The sequence below is a fragment of the Mytilus californianus genome, unplaced genomic scaffold (assembly GCF_021869535.1).
Source record: "Mytilus californianus isolate M0D057914Y unplaced genomic scaffold, xbMytCali1.0.p SCAF_2, whole genome shotgun sequence".
Classification (NCBI taxonomy): domain Eukaryota; kingdom Metazoa; phylum Mollusca; class Bivalvia; order Mytilida; family Mytilidae; genus Mytilus; species Mytilus californianus.
The window spans coordinates 89,094,766-89,113,580 of record NW_026262668.1 but is presented as its reverse complement, the minus strand read 5'-3'; the positions used below and the strand labels follow the sequence as shown (position 1 = coordinate 89,113,580).

The 18,815-nt window shown below is 31.9% G+C and overlaps 2 protein-coding genes and 1 long non-coding RNA gene across 3 annotated transcripts in view; 2 read left to right on the top strand and 1 right to left on the bottom strand.

The window, feature by feature from the left end:
* Positions 1 to 1,827, top strand: part of LOC127728379 (probable ATP-dependent RNA helicase DDX23) — a 38,445-nt gene extending 36,618 nt beyond the window's left edge. Inside the window, exon 16 of the mRNA XM_052235729.1 lies at positions 1,050 to 1,827. Within this exon, the coding sequence (XP_052091689.1) occupies positions 1,050 to 1,276 (227 nt within the window). The 3' untranslated portion in view covers positions 1,277 to 1,827. The remainder of the gene's footprint in view (positions 1 to 1,049) is intronic.
* Positions 1 to 18,815, top strand: part of LOC127728430 (uncharacterized) — a 156,549-nt gene that overhangs the window by 125,753 nt on the left and 11,981 nt on the right. The window lies entirely within an intron of this gene.
* Positions 1,590 to 16,550, bottom strand: LOC127728392 (UMP-CMP kinase 2, mitochondrial-like). Its single transcript, XM_052235748.1, has 5 exons — positions 15,817 to 16,550; positions 12,275 to 12,407; positions 10,283 to 10,484; positions 9,672 to 9,899; positions 1,590 to 7,418 (listed from the first exon to the last, which is right to left on the bottom strand). The coding sequence occupies exons 1-5, from the start codon at positions 16,537 to 16,539 to the stop codon at positions 7,295 to 7,297; spliced, it is 1,410 nt and encodes a 469-aa protein (XP_052091708.1). The 5' UTR covers positions 16,540 to 16,550; the 3' UTR covers positions 1,590 to 7,294.

The following is an 18,815-nucleotide window of genomic DNA, read 5'->3' as shown; positions in this document are numbered from 1 at the left end:
CTTTAGATGAAGTTGTACTTTGTTGTTGAGTGACTGTCTCCTTGATGTATAAGGATCTTTAGATGAAGTTGTACTTTGTTGTTGAGTGACTGTCTCCTTGATGTATAAGGATCTTTAGATGTAGTTGTACTTTGTTGTTGAGTGACTGTCTCCTTGATGTATAAGCCACATCTCCTTTTATTCATATTGGTGATGGTTATTGCTTCTCTTATTGTTTGTTTATTTAAAAAAAAAACTTATTGGAAACATTCAGTTTTACTTGGTGTTTTACTTGCTAAACTCAGGCTATTTGGAGCCTATTTTGTTGTTTTGAGTGCTTCTTAATAAAAAAGGGCCATATTTTGATCACCTTTATGTTTATTTTGATGTCCCAGTTTATGTTTTCCTGTGAGTGTTGATCCAATCGTTTAAACTATTCTGTATCAGTGTTTTAGTTTTTTCAAGGAGAAATTTAAAGGTCCCATTTTTATTAAACTCCTCAGAAAACAACTAGTGTATTCATTCAATGGGATAGATTAACTTGCAAAAATTTAAATGGTCAGGTAAACTCCAACTGAATATGGGGAAAGGTTTCATTTCTTTCACAATAACTAAAATGGATCATATATTTGATGATTTTCCAAAATGTAAGTTAAGAGTTTTTCCTCAATTAACCAATAATTGTCTATGCCAAGTCTCTTAATAACAACATTCTTATGTTATTTAGTTCAAGTTATCTTTCAAACATTTTATTAATAGCAGTAAACTACATGAGTCATGTCCATCGAAAGGCCAAATTAATAACTGTCTTGGCTTACTTTAATGATCAACCTTTTCCAGTTATGTAAAAAGTCAAATAACCATTTGAAGTATTTGTTTTAAAATAGCTGTTTATCAATTCCACCTCTTATTGTTTAATAGAAGTTGCTGATCTTTTAACAATTGAATAATATTTCTTTATACATTAAAAACAATTTAAACAAAATGTTTATTATACTTCATTTATTTAAGTAATTAAAAAAATAAATGGCAAGAAAATATTTAACACCATTTCTGTTTGTGACTTTTAGATTACACACATCGTATCGGAAGAACTGGTCGTGCTGGCAAGACTGGTGTGGCTATTTCATTCTTAACCAAGGACGACAGTTATGTTTTCTATGACTTGAAGCAATGTTTGATAAACAGCCCTGTATCACACTGTCCACCAGAGCTGGCAAGCCATCCTGATGCTCAGCACAAACCGGGATTAGTTGTTCAAAAGAAGAGAAAAGATGAAACCATTTTCTTAAGCTAACTTACATGCATTTCTTTAATAATATTGGTCAGACTTTAATAACATGTTTAAAGATATCCAAGATTGTTATGACCAAGAGTTATGTATATTTGAATTTGGTCTGTATTTCAGATGGGTTCATGAAATATGTATCCTGTGACTTTATATTTTACATTATGGGATTATGATGTAATGATAAGCATGGATGCAGTTTGAAGATCTACTTTATATATATGACAAATTACACTGCTACAGATAGGTCTCTGTGTATAATATTTTTAGATACTGCAACTTCTTTAAAATATAGTACTGAAGAACTTTTTTTAAAGTATAAAACTTCAAAATACACTGATAACAACTTCTGTCAGCTGAATTTTGTTTTATTTTTAGTTTTTACCTACACAGTACAAGTATTACTACACTCAGACATAAGCTAAGGTTGGACTAATTTGAATTATGTTAAATATATTAGTACTCTTTCATGAACTATGAAATGTTTTGTCATGTTAATGGATACCCAAGTTTTCATGAAGTATATGTTGTAGATGTTATAAATAAATCATGGAAATATATGAACCTATTGTTATGATTTATAAGTTATGGTATATATAGATTCCACCACTGCATCGAGTGTAATACGATATTTATCCACTCGAGCCAGTTAAATTTTTAAATTTAAAACACGAGGCTCGCCGAGCGTTTTAAATATTGAAAATTTAACTGTCGAGAGTGGATAAATATCGTATTACACGAGATTTGGTGGTGGAATCTGTTTCTCTAATGATTTTCAAACAATATGCAGGCAAACTTATTCCTTCTTTTCGACTGATCTGCAAAATGATGTGTTCTTTCTATGTGACGTCATCAGGCATGGTCGCCTTTTTTCATGCCGTCACAATAAGAAATTCAGAGGAAAGCAAGAAAATTCAACATCATAATAGGATTTTAACCAATGAAGAACTGAGATCAAACGGACCACACGTTGATTAAATTTTTTTTATACAATGGATGCAGAAAGGGATAAATTGACGAAGAATTAGAGAAATATAGATTCTACCACTGCATCGAGTGTGATACGATATTTATCCACTCGAGACAGTTAAATTTTCAAATTTAAAACGCGAGGCTCGCCGAGCGTTTTAAATATTTAAAATTTAACTGTCGAGAGTGGATAAATATCGTATTACACGAGATTTGGTGGTGGAATCTGTTTCTCTAATGATTTTCAAACAATACGCAGGCAAATTTATTCCTTCTTTTCGAATGATCTGCAAAATGATGTGTTCTTTCTATGTGACGTCATCAGGCATGGTCGCCTTTTTTCATGCCGTCACAATAGGAAATTCAGAGGAAAGCAAGAAAATTCGACGTCATAATCGGATTTTAACCAATGAAGAACTGAGATCAAACGAACCACACGTTGATTAAATTTTTTTTATACAATGGGTGCAGAAAGGGATAAATTGACGAAGAATTAGAGAAATGAAATTACCACCTTCTTCATTTCATATATCAATATTGGCTACATCATTGGGTATTTTTAAGTCGAGGTTATATAAACAAGAGATTTGATTATGTACAATTTTATTAATCTATTCCTTTTACATGATGCTATTATACTACTTATTATATATAGTGTGGGCACCTCTTTTTGCAGAAATTTATAGTAAATTTTATTTTTTACTGCATCAAGACCAATCACATGACCATTTTTAGCTAACCTGGCCCTATTGTCCATGTGAGCTATTACCATCTCTTGGTGTCAGTCATCATCATAAACTTTTTAAAAATCTCCCCTCAGGCCCTGAAGCCACTGAACTAATTTCAACCAAACTTGAACTGATTGATCCTTAGGGTATGTAGTATAAAGATGTTTTTTTCCCTGCCTTTCAACCATCATGGCCACCATGGCTAAATATAATATAGGTGTATAACGCAGTACATGTCCTATATCTTTGGAACTATAATAGAGAAAATTTGACAGAGGATTACATGCTTAGAATGCCAAACTCTTACATTTTTCCTAATTCCATCAAAATAATCAGATGACTCATTATAGGAGTTATTATCCTTAAATGACAGTTTTTATTACTAATTTTCAAGTTTTTTCCTATTATCTTGAATAACTATCATAGATAGTAGAAACTGTGAACTGTAAAAATGATACGATACAACTTTGACAAAAATTCTTATACGACTGAAACTATTGAATGATTCTTTGTATGAGTTATTATCTTTCCACACGATTAAGGTATAATATGAAGATATAACATAATAAATTGTTGACACAGAGATATGTCTTATATAGATATAAGAAATTGTGGTATGAGTGCCAATGAAACCAACTCTCCATCCAAGTCAAAATTTATAAAAATAAACCATTACAGGTCAAAGTACAATCTTCAACACAGAGCCTTGGCTCACACGGAACAGCAAGCTATAAAGGGCCCCAAAAATAACTAGTGTAAAACCATTCAAACGGGAAACCAACGGTCTAATATATATAAAAAACGAGAAACACTTATGAACCAAATCAACAAACGACAACTTGCCTGTATGTAATATTGATAGTAACTATCTCAATGGAATGAGATATGCCAATGCTTATACAACTGCATACCAAATATCATTGACCTATCAGAAGCGGTTTCCCTTAAACTGACCCAATCAAAAACGTTTACATGTAAACTATGCAAAAATTCCAAGTCAATGAAATAAGATTTAAGGGGCAGACCCAAATAATCTCAATTGTAGTGAAATGCACTTATGCTACTTCAACTGCACACAAAGTATCATTGACTTTCCATTAGTTGTTTCCCTCAAACTGATCTTACCACAAACTTAACATTTTTAAAAGCGAAGCAAAAGTTTTCAAGTCAATAGACAATGACTGAAGGGACAGGGCCAAATAGTCTTCATGGAAATGAGATGTGCTACTATTAGTTCAACTGCATATCAAATATCATTGACATACCATTAGTGTGACCCTTTAAGCTGACCTACACACAAACTTTATAAAATGCTGATGCCCCAAGAAACAGCATGCTCTAGTCTCACCTTCATGACTTTGTCCAGGTGAAACAAAAACCAACATACGAGTTACTTTCAAAACAACATTTGAAACACTGAAATGTCTTACTTGCTGCAATATAGGAGTTAATTTAAAGGGCATTATGAACTACGAAACTTTTCAGGGTCAAATAATATTTGTAAGGTGCACATGTTGCTGTACATGTTATTTATTAACATCAAAATATTTTCTTTAATGTATAATTGCTGAGATAAATTCCCAGTTGAAGATCTTAAACCTCAACACTTGGTTATGAATATGAGTAAATATGCAACAGACATATAAATCTCCTCACAATCAATCCACATATCAAATAGTATTGACCTATAATGTACAGTTACTGAGGAACAGGCCTTATGGTCATCAAACATTTTAGTACAGTTTTCATACTCCGACTCAGATGTCAACAAATCAAAATACTGGATATGGTGTTTCTATCAAAAATTTTGTACTCCAAAGTACACAGTTAAGTTTTATGACCTTTTATGATCTCAAAAACGATCTCACCACTGGATTTTAAAAATGAAGTCAGGTGACTGGCTGTCTAATCATGAACAACATCCTTGCAAAATGCAAGACAGCAAGATTTTAATTTTCAGTGATTTTAACTTCCAAATAGTTATGGTCACATGTAAAGCACCAAAATGCTTGGCTTGATATGAAAGAAACAATCATTTGTCCAATATAAAATGTTTGTTTATTTAGAGACGTAATATGAGATAATAAGAATATAATATACAATAATCAGGTATAAAAAAACATGATATGGCAAAGAATAACATGCTATCAAAGCAAACTAAATGAAATGATTTTTAAAATTATTAAATATTATAAACAAAAAAACATTTTCACATTTTTTAAAACCATTTTTACTAATATTTAAAATCAAATGACAACAAACAAAACAAACAAAATTAATAAAAGACCAATTCTCAACTGCTTGTTTGAGAATATAAAAAGAAGATGTGGTATGATTGCCAATGAGACAACTCTTCACAAAAGACCAAATGACACAGATATTAACAACTATAGGTCACCGTACAGCTTTCAACAATGAGTAAAACCCATACCGCATAGTCAGCTATAAAAAGCCCATATGACAAATGTAAAACAATTCAAACGAGAAAACTAACGGCCTGATTTACGTACAAAATAATGAACGAAAAACAAATATGATATACAGCAACAAATGACAACCACTGAATTACAGGCTCCTGACTTGGGACAGGCACATATAGAATGTGGCGGGGTTAAATAGTTTGAAGGCGCCAACCCTCCCCCTAACCTGGGACAGTGGTGTAACAGTACAACATAAGAACAAACTGAAAAGGGCTTAACTCATCAGATTGATACAAACTCGTCAGATGGATACAAAACAGAAATACATCTAACAAAGACACAGTGGACGTGGCAGGGTACTTATACATCCCCACAACAAAAAGACACAAGTACAGATTTGAGAGTACTCACAGTTACTGTCAGCTAGTTCAAACCCAATAACAACTAATAAAAAAATCATGCATCTAAGACTAAAAAAATTAATAGTACTTTCAGACAATTCCAGGAAATTGACACACAATAACATTTGTCTATTTAAGGAATGACTTTAATATTTTTTCTGTCTATGAAGAAATAACATGAAAAATGTGGTGCACACTGAATAACCCATGTGGCCGGTTATTTAAAAGTGTGCACCACATTTTTGAGGTAATTTTGAATAGACAGAAAAAATATTAGTCATTCCTTATAATTTAATTCTAATTAAAGAGTAAATCTTGAAAAAACGTTCATGATGTCACGGTCACATGACAAAATTACATCTATGAGCTGATAGACAAAAAACTTTCAGCCAATCAGAAGACGTGTTACTCCAAAATTAAATCATTTCAGATTAAACTAGATGTATTGCAACCAAAGCACACAAAATGATACCCCTGCCCTTTCAAAATCAATGATTTGCTTAGGGAAACCATTAAAAAAATTCAGATAAAATAAAACAAAATAGGAGATGCACAATGGAATTATATAGTGAAGATTCTTAGAAAGTTTCATTAAATTCAGAGTAGGGGCCAGACTTAGGAGAAGGGAATACAAATGTGTTATGTAGTATGTGGATGTGGCATTGTCCATTCATTCCAAATTGGCAAAATAAATCCAAAATATCATTTGGATGAAGAAATGATATAGTAGATAGAACAGTACATCATGTGAGCAAGATTTGTGAAAGTTTTACAAGATTCTGTCAAGCGGTTCAGATCCAGAAGTGGATACAAAAGTGAGACCAAAGGACTAACAGAAACACCATTACTATTTATAGATCTGGTTCAAATTTACCTATATGTATAAGTGATTTTCTTTTTGATGTTCTGCCCTACATTTGTAAGTAATTTGTTACAAAGGTAGTACAAGTTTAAATCTTACTGACAAAAATTCATGCGGAAAATTTTACTAGAACGGAGTTTACTTGTCTATAACCATATCTAAGAGTTGGCTTGTCTATAATCATATCTGTGAGTTGAACTGAATGTCAAACACGTAATTCATTAACAGATCTGAAAATGTGTTACATTTATGGCTTACCAATATGAAGCTTGCTACCAAATATCAAGAAGCTCTTGATTTGTAGTTGCTGAGAAAAATGTGACAAAAATTTATTATGCATGCATCAATTTAAAGAATGTACATGTATGCTGCAAACAGAAAGTAGATATGTGACTGATCTGAAAATGTGTAACAGGGTATAGCTTACCAATATGAAGCTTTGTACCAAATATTTATACTGAGAATAATTCAATATAAATGTATTAGAGATAGAGATGGACATTCGGACATGTTTCAACCAGTTTACCCTCTCCTTTGCAATGGCTGTATAAGAATTATATTCCTACTGCTAAAATATGATTACAGTATAATTATGTGACAGGTATAAATAAATCTAATATCAATGACATGTTTTTTCACCTCAGTATCTACATTTTTATGCCATGTTTTTCTAGTGTTTCTTCTGCTGCCTTCACTACACTTTCTTTTGATCCTTTTGCATCTATTTCATTACAGGCAGGATTTTCCATTCTTCTGTATGCTTTACAAAGCCTACAAAATAAAACAACAAATCTAAATAGTCAGAAACTTTATTGTTTTTTTTATAAGACCATTTTTGCGGTCGTATATTGGTATGACGTTGGCGTCGTCATCAGCGGCATCGTCGTCCGAAGACACATTGGTTTTCGCACAATAACTTTAGTTTAAGTGAATGGATCTCTATGAAATTTTACCATAAGGTTCTATACCACAAAAGGAAGATTTGGATTGATTTTGGAGGTTATGGTACCAACAGTTAAGGAATTAGGGGCCAAAAAGGGGCCAAAAATAAGCATTTTTCTAGTTTCCAGACAATAACTTGTGGAACGGAGTATGGATCTCTCTGAAATTATACCACAAGTTTCCATACCACAAAGGGATGGTTAGGATTTGCTTTGGGGGTTATTTATGGCTCAAACCGTTTAGGAATTAGGGGCAAAAAAGGGGGAAAAACACGGGTGTCCTGGTTAATGGACAAATACTTTAGTACAAAACATAATTTAAAGCAGTGTAAGGGAGGTAATTCAAATACATCATTTGAATTACCTCCCTTACACTGCTTTTAAATTATGTATAAAGTAATGGTTAATGAACAATTAAGACAATTTAAAAGCAGTGTAAGGGAGGTAATCCAAATACAACGTTTTGATTTTTAATTATGTTTAAAGAAATGCATATTTATAAAGGAAGACCAGTAAAAATATATGCAAATGTTGCATCTTTTTTTTTACAAAAAAATCCATATGAAAGATTTGACACCATATATTAAATTCTATTATAAAATAGATTATAAGTTAGCACTATGGTAAATTTAAATGGGTAATTATGGTTGCAAACTCCATTGGAAATTGAATTGAGATTATGACCATATCTTGAGCGAAAGAATTTTTTTGGGGGTAAAAAGAAATTGTGGGGGGTCAATTTTTACTCATTTGAGATTTCAGAAATTAAAAAGAAAAATTCTTCAAATATTTTTTTTTTTGCAATACGCAACAGCATAGTGTATTGCAGAAAAGTAAAAATTGAATATAAATTCAAATCATATAACCAATTCTAAGTTCTTTGACTTCAGTTATTCTGTGTCAGAAACCTTTTATGTGTCAAATATTTAATTACAATCCAAATTCAGACCTGTATCAAACGCGAATATTGCGTCCATTTTTGCCCCAACTGTTCAGGGTTGGACCTCTGTGGTCGTATCCAGCTGCGCTCGGCGATGCAATTTATTTTCTATTAAATTTATTTTGGAATGAGCAGCTTTAACATAAAAATTATTTACTGTGTGTGCCAATAATCTTTGAAAGTGATATTTATTAAAAGTAAATAGTTTTATGCAAGAAAAATACAAGGTAATTCAAGAGACAAACACATTTCAAACACTTTTGTAGTGATGTTATTTTTATAATAACCCATCAAAATAAATGACTGAGAAGGGGAAAAAATTATGTTTAAAATGATTGTGAAATGTAGTATGCTATTAATATGATAAATATGTATGACAATACAAAGATGTTAAGTACAGTGAGATATTTTGCTCCTGTTAGTTATACAGATATGTTCATCAAATATAACAATTGTGGAACCCAGTGATAAAAGAACTCATCAGATTCGAAGATTGAGGAACCCAGTTGTAAAAGATCTTATCAGATTCAATGATTATCAAACCCAAGAGCCCAATGTCAAAAAAAAATATCAGATTAAAAAAAAAAAGAACACATCAGTTTTAAGGATTGTGGAACCTATTGGTAAATGAACATATTGTGGAATCCAATGGTAAATGAACATATTGTTGAACGCAAAGGTAAAAGAACTTATCAGATTTAACAATAGGGGAACCCAGTTGTAAAAGAACATATCAGATTCAGAGTTGTGGAAACCAGTGGTAAAAGAACTTATCAGATTCAGAGTTGTGGAAACCAGTGGTAAAAGAACTTATCAAATTCAGAGTTGTGGAAACCAGTGGTAAAAGAACTTATCAGATTCAGAGTTGTGGAAACCAGTTGTAAAAGAACTTATCAGATTCAGAGTTGTGGAAACCAGTGGTAAAAGAACTTATCAGATTCAGAGTTGTGGAAACCAGTGGTAAAAGAACTTATCAGATTCAAAAATTGTGGAACCTGGTGGCAAAAACACTTTTCAGCATGTTGACACACAGTGGTAGATAAGAACTTATCAGGGAATATGGAAGACAGTGGTATAATGTCCTGCTCAAGATGTGGCATCCATCAAGAAAAATTACTGATCTGTGAAATTAGGAATTTCTACCTTTGTCTGAATAAAATATCCTTGTCTAAGTGCTGCTCCTCAAATGTTATGGCTCCTCCTCTACCAGACAACCTTTGCCTCCTAACTTCCTCTGTTACTGTCAGGAAAAGAACTAGTGTAGGCTTCAGTAGATCTGATGGCCATTGGTACACCCAGTGTCCTCTGGGTGGCATGTCAGAAGTACTGGTTTCATTGGCTATCCCATATGCTGTAGTACTGTGCCAAAATCTGCAGAGAAACATCAAGTAAGTTGTTTGTCATAGCTACTTACCATAACTTTTTTCTAGTTTATCTAAATGAAAAACCCTTCGTTAAATATGGTTTTTACAGATGTTATTTTGTAACAAGAACTGAAACATGTAAAGGAGACCGTTTTCATCATGTTATTGTCTCACATCAACAAAATGTCTAAATTTTATACCTATAACCTATCGAAAATAGCACACTGAAGTAGTATCGAATTTAATATGTGTGTGTTAAAATTTAGTGACACTAATAAAGTAAGGTGTTGCTTATCATTCAAGCACCAGTGTGAAAAAAACATAGAGTGTTGATTTAATTTCTTCCTGCATATCTATACAGCTTTCTAGAAACAACATTATTAAATTTACCTATCCATTATAACTGCTTTGTTCTGACATTCCTTAGCTATTTGTATGGCTACAATATAATTGCCAATGCAGTAATAAGCTCTCCTTATGATCTCTGGCATATCATCAAAGAACTTTCTTAGATGGCCAACTTCAGGAGGAGGAGTGTAGTATCTCACTGCATTCAATTTTTTCTCTAATGTTTCAGTTAATGTTGTTTTACCTATAAGAAATTGTATCAAGAGGTAATAAAAAATGAAAGATATTCATGTCTACAGTATAAAGTTATCTATCAGTCTTCCATCTCTGTGTGTCATTCCTAATATTGTGCATAAAACATCTGTGTGATGTCAAATTTTCCAGACCACTTCATAGTAACTTTGACTAAAGATTAACAAGGACATCATTATGTTTGACCCAACATTAATGAGTTTGACCAAAACTTTCCAAGTCCTCTTCCATTTTGGTGGTAAAACAAGGAAAAACTATTGTTCTATCACAAACTATAGCCTGAGGAGCCTGAATCAGTAGACTGGAAAAAACATGAAAACACTAAAATTATTAAGAACAAGGGCAGCTATTTTTTAACACACTAAGTAAGTTTTTACCAACTGTTGATTCTGATCAATGGAGAATATTTCTTAATGAAAGTGCTTGTGAGCACTGAAGGGTAACGGTTGCAATTATTTTGCGGTGGGAACTAAAAACATTGTATTGTATTGTATTAAGCATTGGAAGGCAATACTGAGAATAGGTAGCAGTAAAGTTAAAGTCTGGAAAATAGATAACTTTTCAGCCAGCTGCATAAGAGTTTTGATTGCATAAATGCAATTTTTATCCCAAACAATTGTAAGTCAAGACAAAAATTTCTGATTATGGCCAAAATATGTAAAAAAAAAAGGTCAACTGGTAACGTAATGGCAATAACACCTATAAGAAGTTGATTGATGATTTCGGTTGAGTTGACTTATTAGTAGATCTTATAACTTGCTGATCATTTTTGAAGGAACTATTATAGTTTTCAGGATTATTTCCAAAATTACAGCAAAATGAGTGAAATCGTAATTTAATGGAAAGAACTCCTTTAAGACTGAAATTTTTGCCATTTTAATTCAGTTATAAATCTTGTCTTGATGATCAGGTGTTTACAGTTTGTCTCTTTCACCTATAGTTTTCACCAAAAATGCAAAAAAAAAATGTTAAAAGGACAAAACCTAGTCAACTGGTGAATTCATCCAACTTGAACTATTTTGTAGCTGATCATTTCTGCTGTTTAAAATTTCACTCTTTCTATTATGGGTTTCAAGATTATAGCCAAAAAATGCAAAAATAGATAAACTGTTATTTAAGAGAAATAACTGGAGTAAGCTGACAATTTCAGTCATGCTAACATCTTTGTAGATCATATTTAGCTCTTATACAAATTCTCTTTATCTACTTTAATAGTATCTCAAAAATGCCAAAAATGGCTAAACATCATCATTGAAGGGCAATAACTGCTATAAGGGGTCAACCAAAGATTTCAGCCATTGTTGACTTATTTGTTAATCTTGTCATTCTTATAATGTTTAGTGTTTTACTTTTCTATCTAATGTTGCTAATAAATATGTGACAGAAGTATGGTACAGTTAGATACATGTAGAAGCACAGCACAGACAGAGGAAAAACAGTAAACCCAACTCCTTGGAAACTTTTAAAATCTATTCATCTTGTCTCTTGCATCTTATCATCACAAACATGACAAAGCCTTATGGAAAAAAATCCGTTCAAACTACATGACTATGGTTTCTGGCTGATGGAGAACCATAACAATTCTCTACTAAAACATGAAATATGTTTAAATTCATTAATTATAAAAAAGAAGATGTGGTATGATTGCCAATGAGACAACTCTCCACAAGAGACCAAATGACACAGAAATTAACAACTATAGGCAATTTTCAGAAGTAATCAAACATCAAGCCTATATGACAATAATGATATTACACAAAATGTAATGCTTTGAATTCTTACCTGTAGCATCAAGTCCTTCTACCACTACAAATGGATATTGTATCTGCTTTTGTAATTCATTCACATCAAAGTTGCCTGGTATATTTTTGTCAGCAATATCTAGCAAGGTGACAGCTTCAGGCATATCTTTACACTGAAAAAAGTGAAAAAAGGACTTGCTTATTAAAGTCTGACTTATTGTTTCTTCTTTTTCTTCTTCCGCTGCCATCACAATATGTTAGAACAAGCATTCTTAGAGTATTGCATGGCAATACATAGTCCCCTACCGGGTAAAAATTCATTATACTGGAACAAAATGCTAGCTTGTTCTATAACTTGTCATGGTGTAAACAAAAAGAAAATATCAAGTCAATATCTTCAAGCATGACTTTAAAACAGTGTGGAAAACTGAATATATGAGTGAATTTTTATGAGGACCATAACTCTGCACAAAATTATCAGACTGAAACAAAAATTTGAACTTGATCTGTAACTTGTCATGATAAAACTATATACCAATTTTCAATCAATATCTTCAAGCATGATGAAAAAAAGTGTGGAAAACCTACAACACTCTAACATTAGATATGATTAATAGTTCTCTAAAATTAGATATGATGTAATACAATGTATATCTATTTTCAAATTACAATCAAATATAATTAATAGTTCCAAATATTTTTTCTTTCATTTGTCACAAACTAATATAGATTTGTAACTTATCTATAAAATGTCAACATTTTTCATCTACACAATGTAATGTAATGAAATATATACCTTAATAAAAATAGATTATTATCTAATTAAAGGATTTCACTTAATAAAAAAATATATATATATATATACATGTAGCATTCAGAAAATTAGTTTATACAAAATAACATATAAACCTGCCACAAAATTCCTCAAACAATTTACCAAAGAATGTCTTTTAAAAAAATGAGTTATCTCCCTTTGTACAGATACATGGTTTAACATAGTACTCCAGCATTAGTTATGGAGTTTTTTTTATGGACCATAACTCTGGACTAAATCATCAGACCGGAACAAAATTCAAACTTGATCTATAACTTGTCATGATAAAACTATATACCAAATATCAAATCAATATCTTCAAGAACGAAGAAAAAAAGTGTGGAAAACTGAGTTGCCGGACTGACGGATGGACAGACAGACAGAGTGCAAACCTAAAGTCCCCTTCGACTTCGTCGGTAGGGGACTAATAACATGTCTAGTGGTGCAATCAGGGTTTTGTTTGTGCAATGGGGTTTATAAAGGGGTACTTTGACGGGCAAAAAGGAAGGAGGGGTTTACTATAGAACCCTATGGGATTTTATCTTTTTTTATTTTCAAATGATTATAACTTGAAAGCAGTTAGTGATAGACACAATCTTTATAATTGAAAATGTTCTAAATGGTGAAGCCCATTAAATGAAATAAAAGGTTAGTCCCAAGGGGTAACCCCACCCCCTGCCATTCTGCCATTTGAGAAAGTTTAAATATCATGTAAATGGTCAAGATCCCCAACCCTAAACCATATATATTCTGGTTAGTCATGATAAAGCACATCAAATGAAATACAGGGTTAGTTCCCCACCCCCTGCCATTTGAGAAAGTTCTAATATCTTGTAAGTGGTCAAGATCCCCACCCCTAAACCATATATATTCTGGTTTGTCATGATAAAGCACATCAAATGAAATACAGGGTTAGTCCCCAGGGGTCATCCCGACCCCCTGCCATTTGAGAAAGTTTTAATATCTTGTAAGTGGTCAAGATCCCTTCCCCTAAACCATATATATTCTGGTTTGTCATGATAAAGCACATCAAATGAAATACAGGGTTAGGGCCCAGAGGTCACCCCCACCCCCTGCCGTTTCAGAAAGTTTTAATATTTTGTAAGTGGTCAAGATCCCCACCCCTAAACCATATATATTCTGGTTTGTCATGCCAAGATGATTTGAATGATATACATGGTAAAACCCAAAGGGTCATCCCCAACCCCTGTCATTTGAATATGTTAAAATATCTTGTTAATGGTCGAGATCCCCACCCCTAAACCATTTATATTCCTGTTTGTCATGTCATGAAGATTTGAATGATATATAGGAGAGGTCCCCAGGGGTTCCCCCCACCCCCAATGTTATATAACTTGTAAATGGTCGAGATCCCCACCACTAAACCATATATGTTCCTGTTCGTCATTTCACGAAGAATTGAATGACATACAGGGTCAGTCCCTAGGCGTCACTAATGCATATCACTTTACTGAACCAAACCAATTTGTACTGGACTTTGCCCAATGTCAGGCGACCATGGGAATGACGAATTATGGGAGCTTCGTTTGGGAGACTTCGTAACAGCATCCTGTTACAATCATTTCTTGTTCTTACTGATTTTTTAGCAATTTCTAATCCATTAAAATCATTTGTGAATAACATAAAAATTGAGTGAGAAAGCCAAGACCAACAATGTGCTGTTTTATACAAGTACGTTTGTACAAATATCAAAATGTATGTCAGTCGTTAAAAAATCACTTGTATATTTGTTTTTCTCACATTTCTTTCAATAGACCATTTTCATATTACTGACTTTTGACTCCAGAGTTTATAATTTTTTTACAGGTTACAAACACTATGGTAGGACATTCTGGTACTCGGTTAAGTTTAGAGCAAATAAAAGAAGTAAAATCAAGCTTACACTTGGTGCGATTTGGGGGGAAAATTTACTGTTTTATGTTTTCTATACACGACAAAATCATCAATAGAAAACAGTTATTTTTGTACCCCAAACTTCATCAATTGTAATCTTGATTTTACTTGTTTGCTCTTAGTTTTGGTAGTGAATTGTTACAAAATTACAGGTCTCCCATACAAATTTATTACAATGTAATATGAAAAAAATAAAATCAAAGCAGCAAAGACAGACAATTTAAATCAATCACTTAAAAAGCAGAACCATACATGTAACTTATTACAATAAATCATTTTTAATGTTTTATTCCATTCCAAGAAGCTGTTGGGAGCTCCTTTTTCAAAAGTATTGAAAGGTATATATACATGTGACTTGGTTAAAAAGTTTTTTACTTTAAGTTTTAAAGTTGTTGTGTTCTAGATAGATTTTGAAAAGGTCATAGTGCTTGATTGAAATCTTTGAAGAAAAATTCATGTCACATGCTTGAAATGATTGGTTGATTATAACCATGGCCCTTTATGGGATGTTTTCAGATCTTCCATGAGCAATAAAGTATCAAAGTGAAATATCTGATTTTGATTAGATTGGTTTTATAAATTTAAATATCTTAGAATCCAAAGTAAAAATTTTCCTTCTCACCTGCCCTTTTTTCTTGAGGAAACTTTAATAAAATATATATTTATGGAATGATGATGTAAGCATAAAAGACACCAGTTCCAGGTGAGGTAATTGGCACAAATTTTCCTAAATATACTTGATACAGGATTCTGAGGGCGGCTATATCAGTTAATTGCTCTGTACACAGAATCCCTAATGAGATTATTGTCAGTGTACCCTACTTAAAGATAACTCATTTATCTAAATTTTATACCTTGGACAATATTTCTCTAGCTTCAACAAAGCTGTGAAAAACAGGACACAAGTCTGGTTTAGTAAATGACCTTGACTGACACTGTGTGAAAGAAGAACATTTTTCAATTATTTCCCAGCTGTCTTTCATTATGTATAACTGATCTGATAGGACATCCATCGTTTTTGAATCTCTTTCTTCAACCCTGCATCTTCCTTCTTTTATTTGTTTAATAAAATAGTGTCTTTTAAAATTATTTTCATAGGCCATTTTAATAACATCATTTGCACTAAATGTTTCATTTGAATGATGTGTGAAAACACTAACACCTCTGTATATTTTTTCATGTGAGTCTTGATTTGAGTCAATATCAGTGAATGTACTGAGTGAGACATTACAATTACATGCATATTTAAGAGTGATTTCTCTCAACAGCTTTTGGGAACGAATGGCACTTTTGATATAATTTGATACTGTATCAGTGTTTTCCTTTAAGATGTTGGGGAATAGCAAAATGTCATTTTGATCTGTAAAACAATCCGAAAGTGAAAGTTCACTCGTTTCTTTTTTATTCTTCTGTAATAAGTTTTTTCCTCCTTCATAACGTTCCAAGTACACTGGTTTGTCTGGAAAAGCAATATGAATGTTCATTTTACAGCATGCATCACATGTCAAACTAGCAAGTTGTAGATGGAATGGTGTCCTATTTAAAAAACGCGCTTTCAGTTTAAAAATTTGATGCATTCTGTACTTTCATTTTTGAAACGAGGCAGTAAATTACAGATAAAACAAGTTCGGGATAACCCTGTTGTATCCGCACCCTTATCAAACATCAATTCCTGGATCCGCGCCTGAAATGGATCCTTGGTTGTATTAGATGAATACTGAAAAATACTGAATTATAGCAATGTTTTGATTAACTTCATTCTGAAATAATCTCACAATTAAAACTTGTCTGAATCAAAAGGAAAAGAAAAAGAGTAATTCCAAACTCCAGTAACTTTTTTTTTTCACAACAGACCCGTTTTCTGAATGTTATTATATCTTTAATAAAATTCACAGTACCATAGGTTTGTTGTTCATATGTGTTCTTTAAGGTTTTTGCCAACACTGAGAGTATTTCCGAGGTCGTTCAGTATTTGTTTAAACAGATTTTGACTAATCTAATACAAGATGTGGACACAGGATCTGTATTTTTATAATCAGGTTGGATTTTGGCACATTTTGAGTAATTATCTAAAACTATATATATATTTATCACACAGATTTGATTTTTAAGTCATCTCTCGAGAGACGAACTTACAACCATTATATACATCCAATGTATATATTTATATATTACAAGAAAAAATTACGCTGCAATTTTGAAGTGTTTTTATGCAAACAATGTACCTTTAAAAACATACGAGGGAGTAACTTCAGAAAATTAATAATGGACATTTTGTGAAAAAAAAGGCATATCGGTTTGCTTCAAGGCATAAACTACAAAGAGACTAACATGCACATTAAGTTATGTTTTATTTTTTTTTAATTCAGAAGACGACATTTTTAATCTACGTGCAGTCTGTTTCCCTGGACTCTGTTTTATTGACCTCTAATTGCTCTTGAACATATTTGAAGCATTCAAGCATTTCAAGAAAAAAACTAGAACCTTTGGTGGTGCCCGTCAGTTGGTTTATGTCTGTAACTGTGTTCGTATTGTAAAGCCACAATTGTTTGCTCATCAAAATGCCATACAGACATGTTTTTTTTTTAACTTTGATTCGGCACTTATAAAAATGCCGAATATAAACACATATAAATACATATAAACAATAATAACAACATGCATTACATGCTAAAAATTTGACATTCATATTTGAAAGACTTGGTTTGACATGGATAAGCAAATTTGAAGTATGATAAAAATGTATCTACTAAATTATTTGAGAAAAGCGTAAGAAAATTTAGAATATATATGTATAAATTGTGATAAAATTTGATATTTAAAAACTAAGAAATTCATTAATTAGCACTACAAAATAAACAAAATATAGGCAAATGTTAAAATAGATAAAACAAATAAGTTATCTTATAAACAATATAAGTGTCTAAATTAGTTTAAAAGATATCTTACCATATATAAAGTTAATAATATATTTTATAAAGTATATGATATATCTTATAAAATATATAATTATAAGATATATTATAGAGTATATAATTATAAGATATTCTATAGAGTATATATGATATCTTAGATATATTATAAAGTAACTATTTAACTGTTTATTGTAAAGCAACGCTCAGACACATATATGTGTAACATGAGGTAAATATACAATAATAAATATACAATATATGTACATTGTCGGAAAATATAAAAATTTATTTGTATGAGCTTTAGAAACAGGACGTAAAGCGAGGCTCGCCGAGCGAGTACAATAAATTTTATATTTTCCGACAATGTACATATATTGTTTTTATCCTGAAATTTACACCCAACACTTGAGACTTTAAATCTAAATCATTGTCTCTAATTTTTCAAAGAAATCGACATAGTTTAAACGCGGACCGCGAAGAGGACCCCAAAATGAACTGGTACGCAAAAAGAAATATCCACATTACCGCTTGCTCAACATGGAAAAGGGGGTAACAGGAGACTTTATTTGTACAAGTACAAATAAAGCAAAAATTTATTTGTGTACCTGTTATTTGTACAATAGTTGGCTGATTGCAGGATAAACATGATTTATAATACAATTGTAACATTTAAAAACAAATAAAAATTCGTACAAATCAATATACATATCACAATAAGTTATTTAGCTTTCTAATAAAAGATGACACCTGTCTATATAAATTAACATTGCAATAAGATAACATAACAGATAATTTCTGCTTGCTTGGATGCTTTGTATAATAACTAGGGATATGTTTTTTTCTCTAAAAATAACCAGTTGGGGAGACTTGCATATAAAAAGATGGTGAAATTCGTCACGAGGCTCCTACATTTTCTTTACATATGTGACATTTTCGGT

Coding starts and splice junctions, on each gene's coding strand:
- LOC127728392 (XM_052235748.1), bottom strand. CDS start 16,539: ATGCATCAAATTTTTAAACTGAAAGCGCGTTTTTTAAATAGGACACCA. Junction 12,408..15,816: donor CTAGAGAAATATTGTCCAAG/GTATAAAATTTA, acceptor CACTTTTTTCAG/TGTAAAGATATGCCTGAAGC. Junction 10,485..12,274: donor AGAAGGACTTGATGCTACAG/GTAAGAATTCAA, acceptor AATTTCTTATAG/GTAAAACAACATTAACTGAA.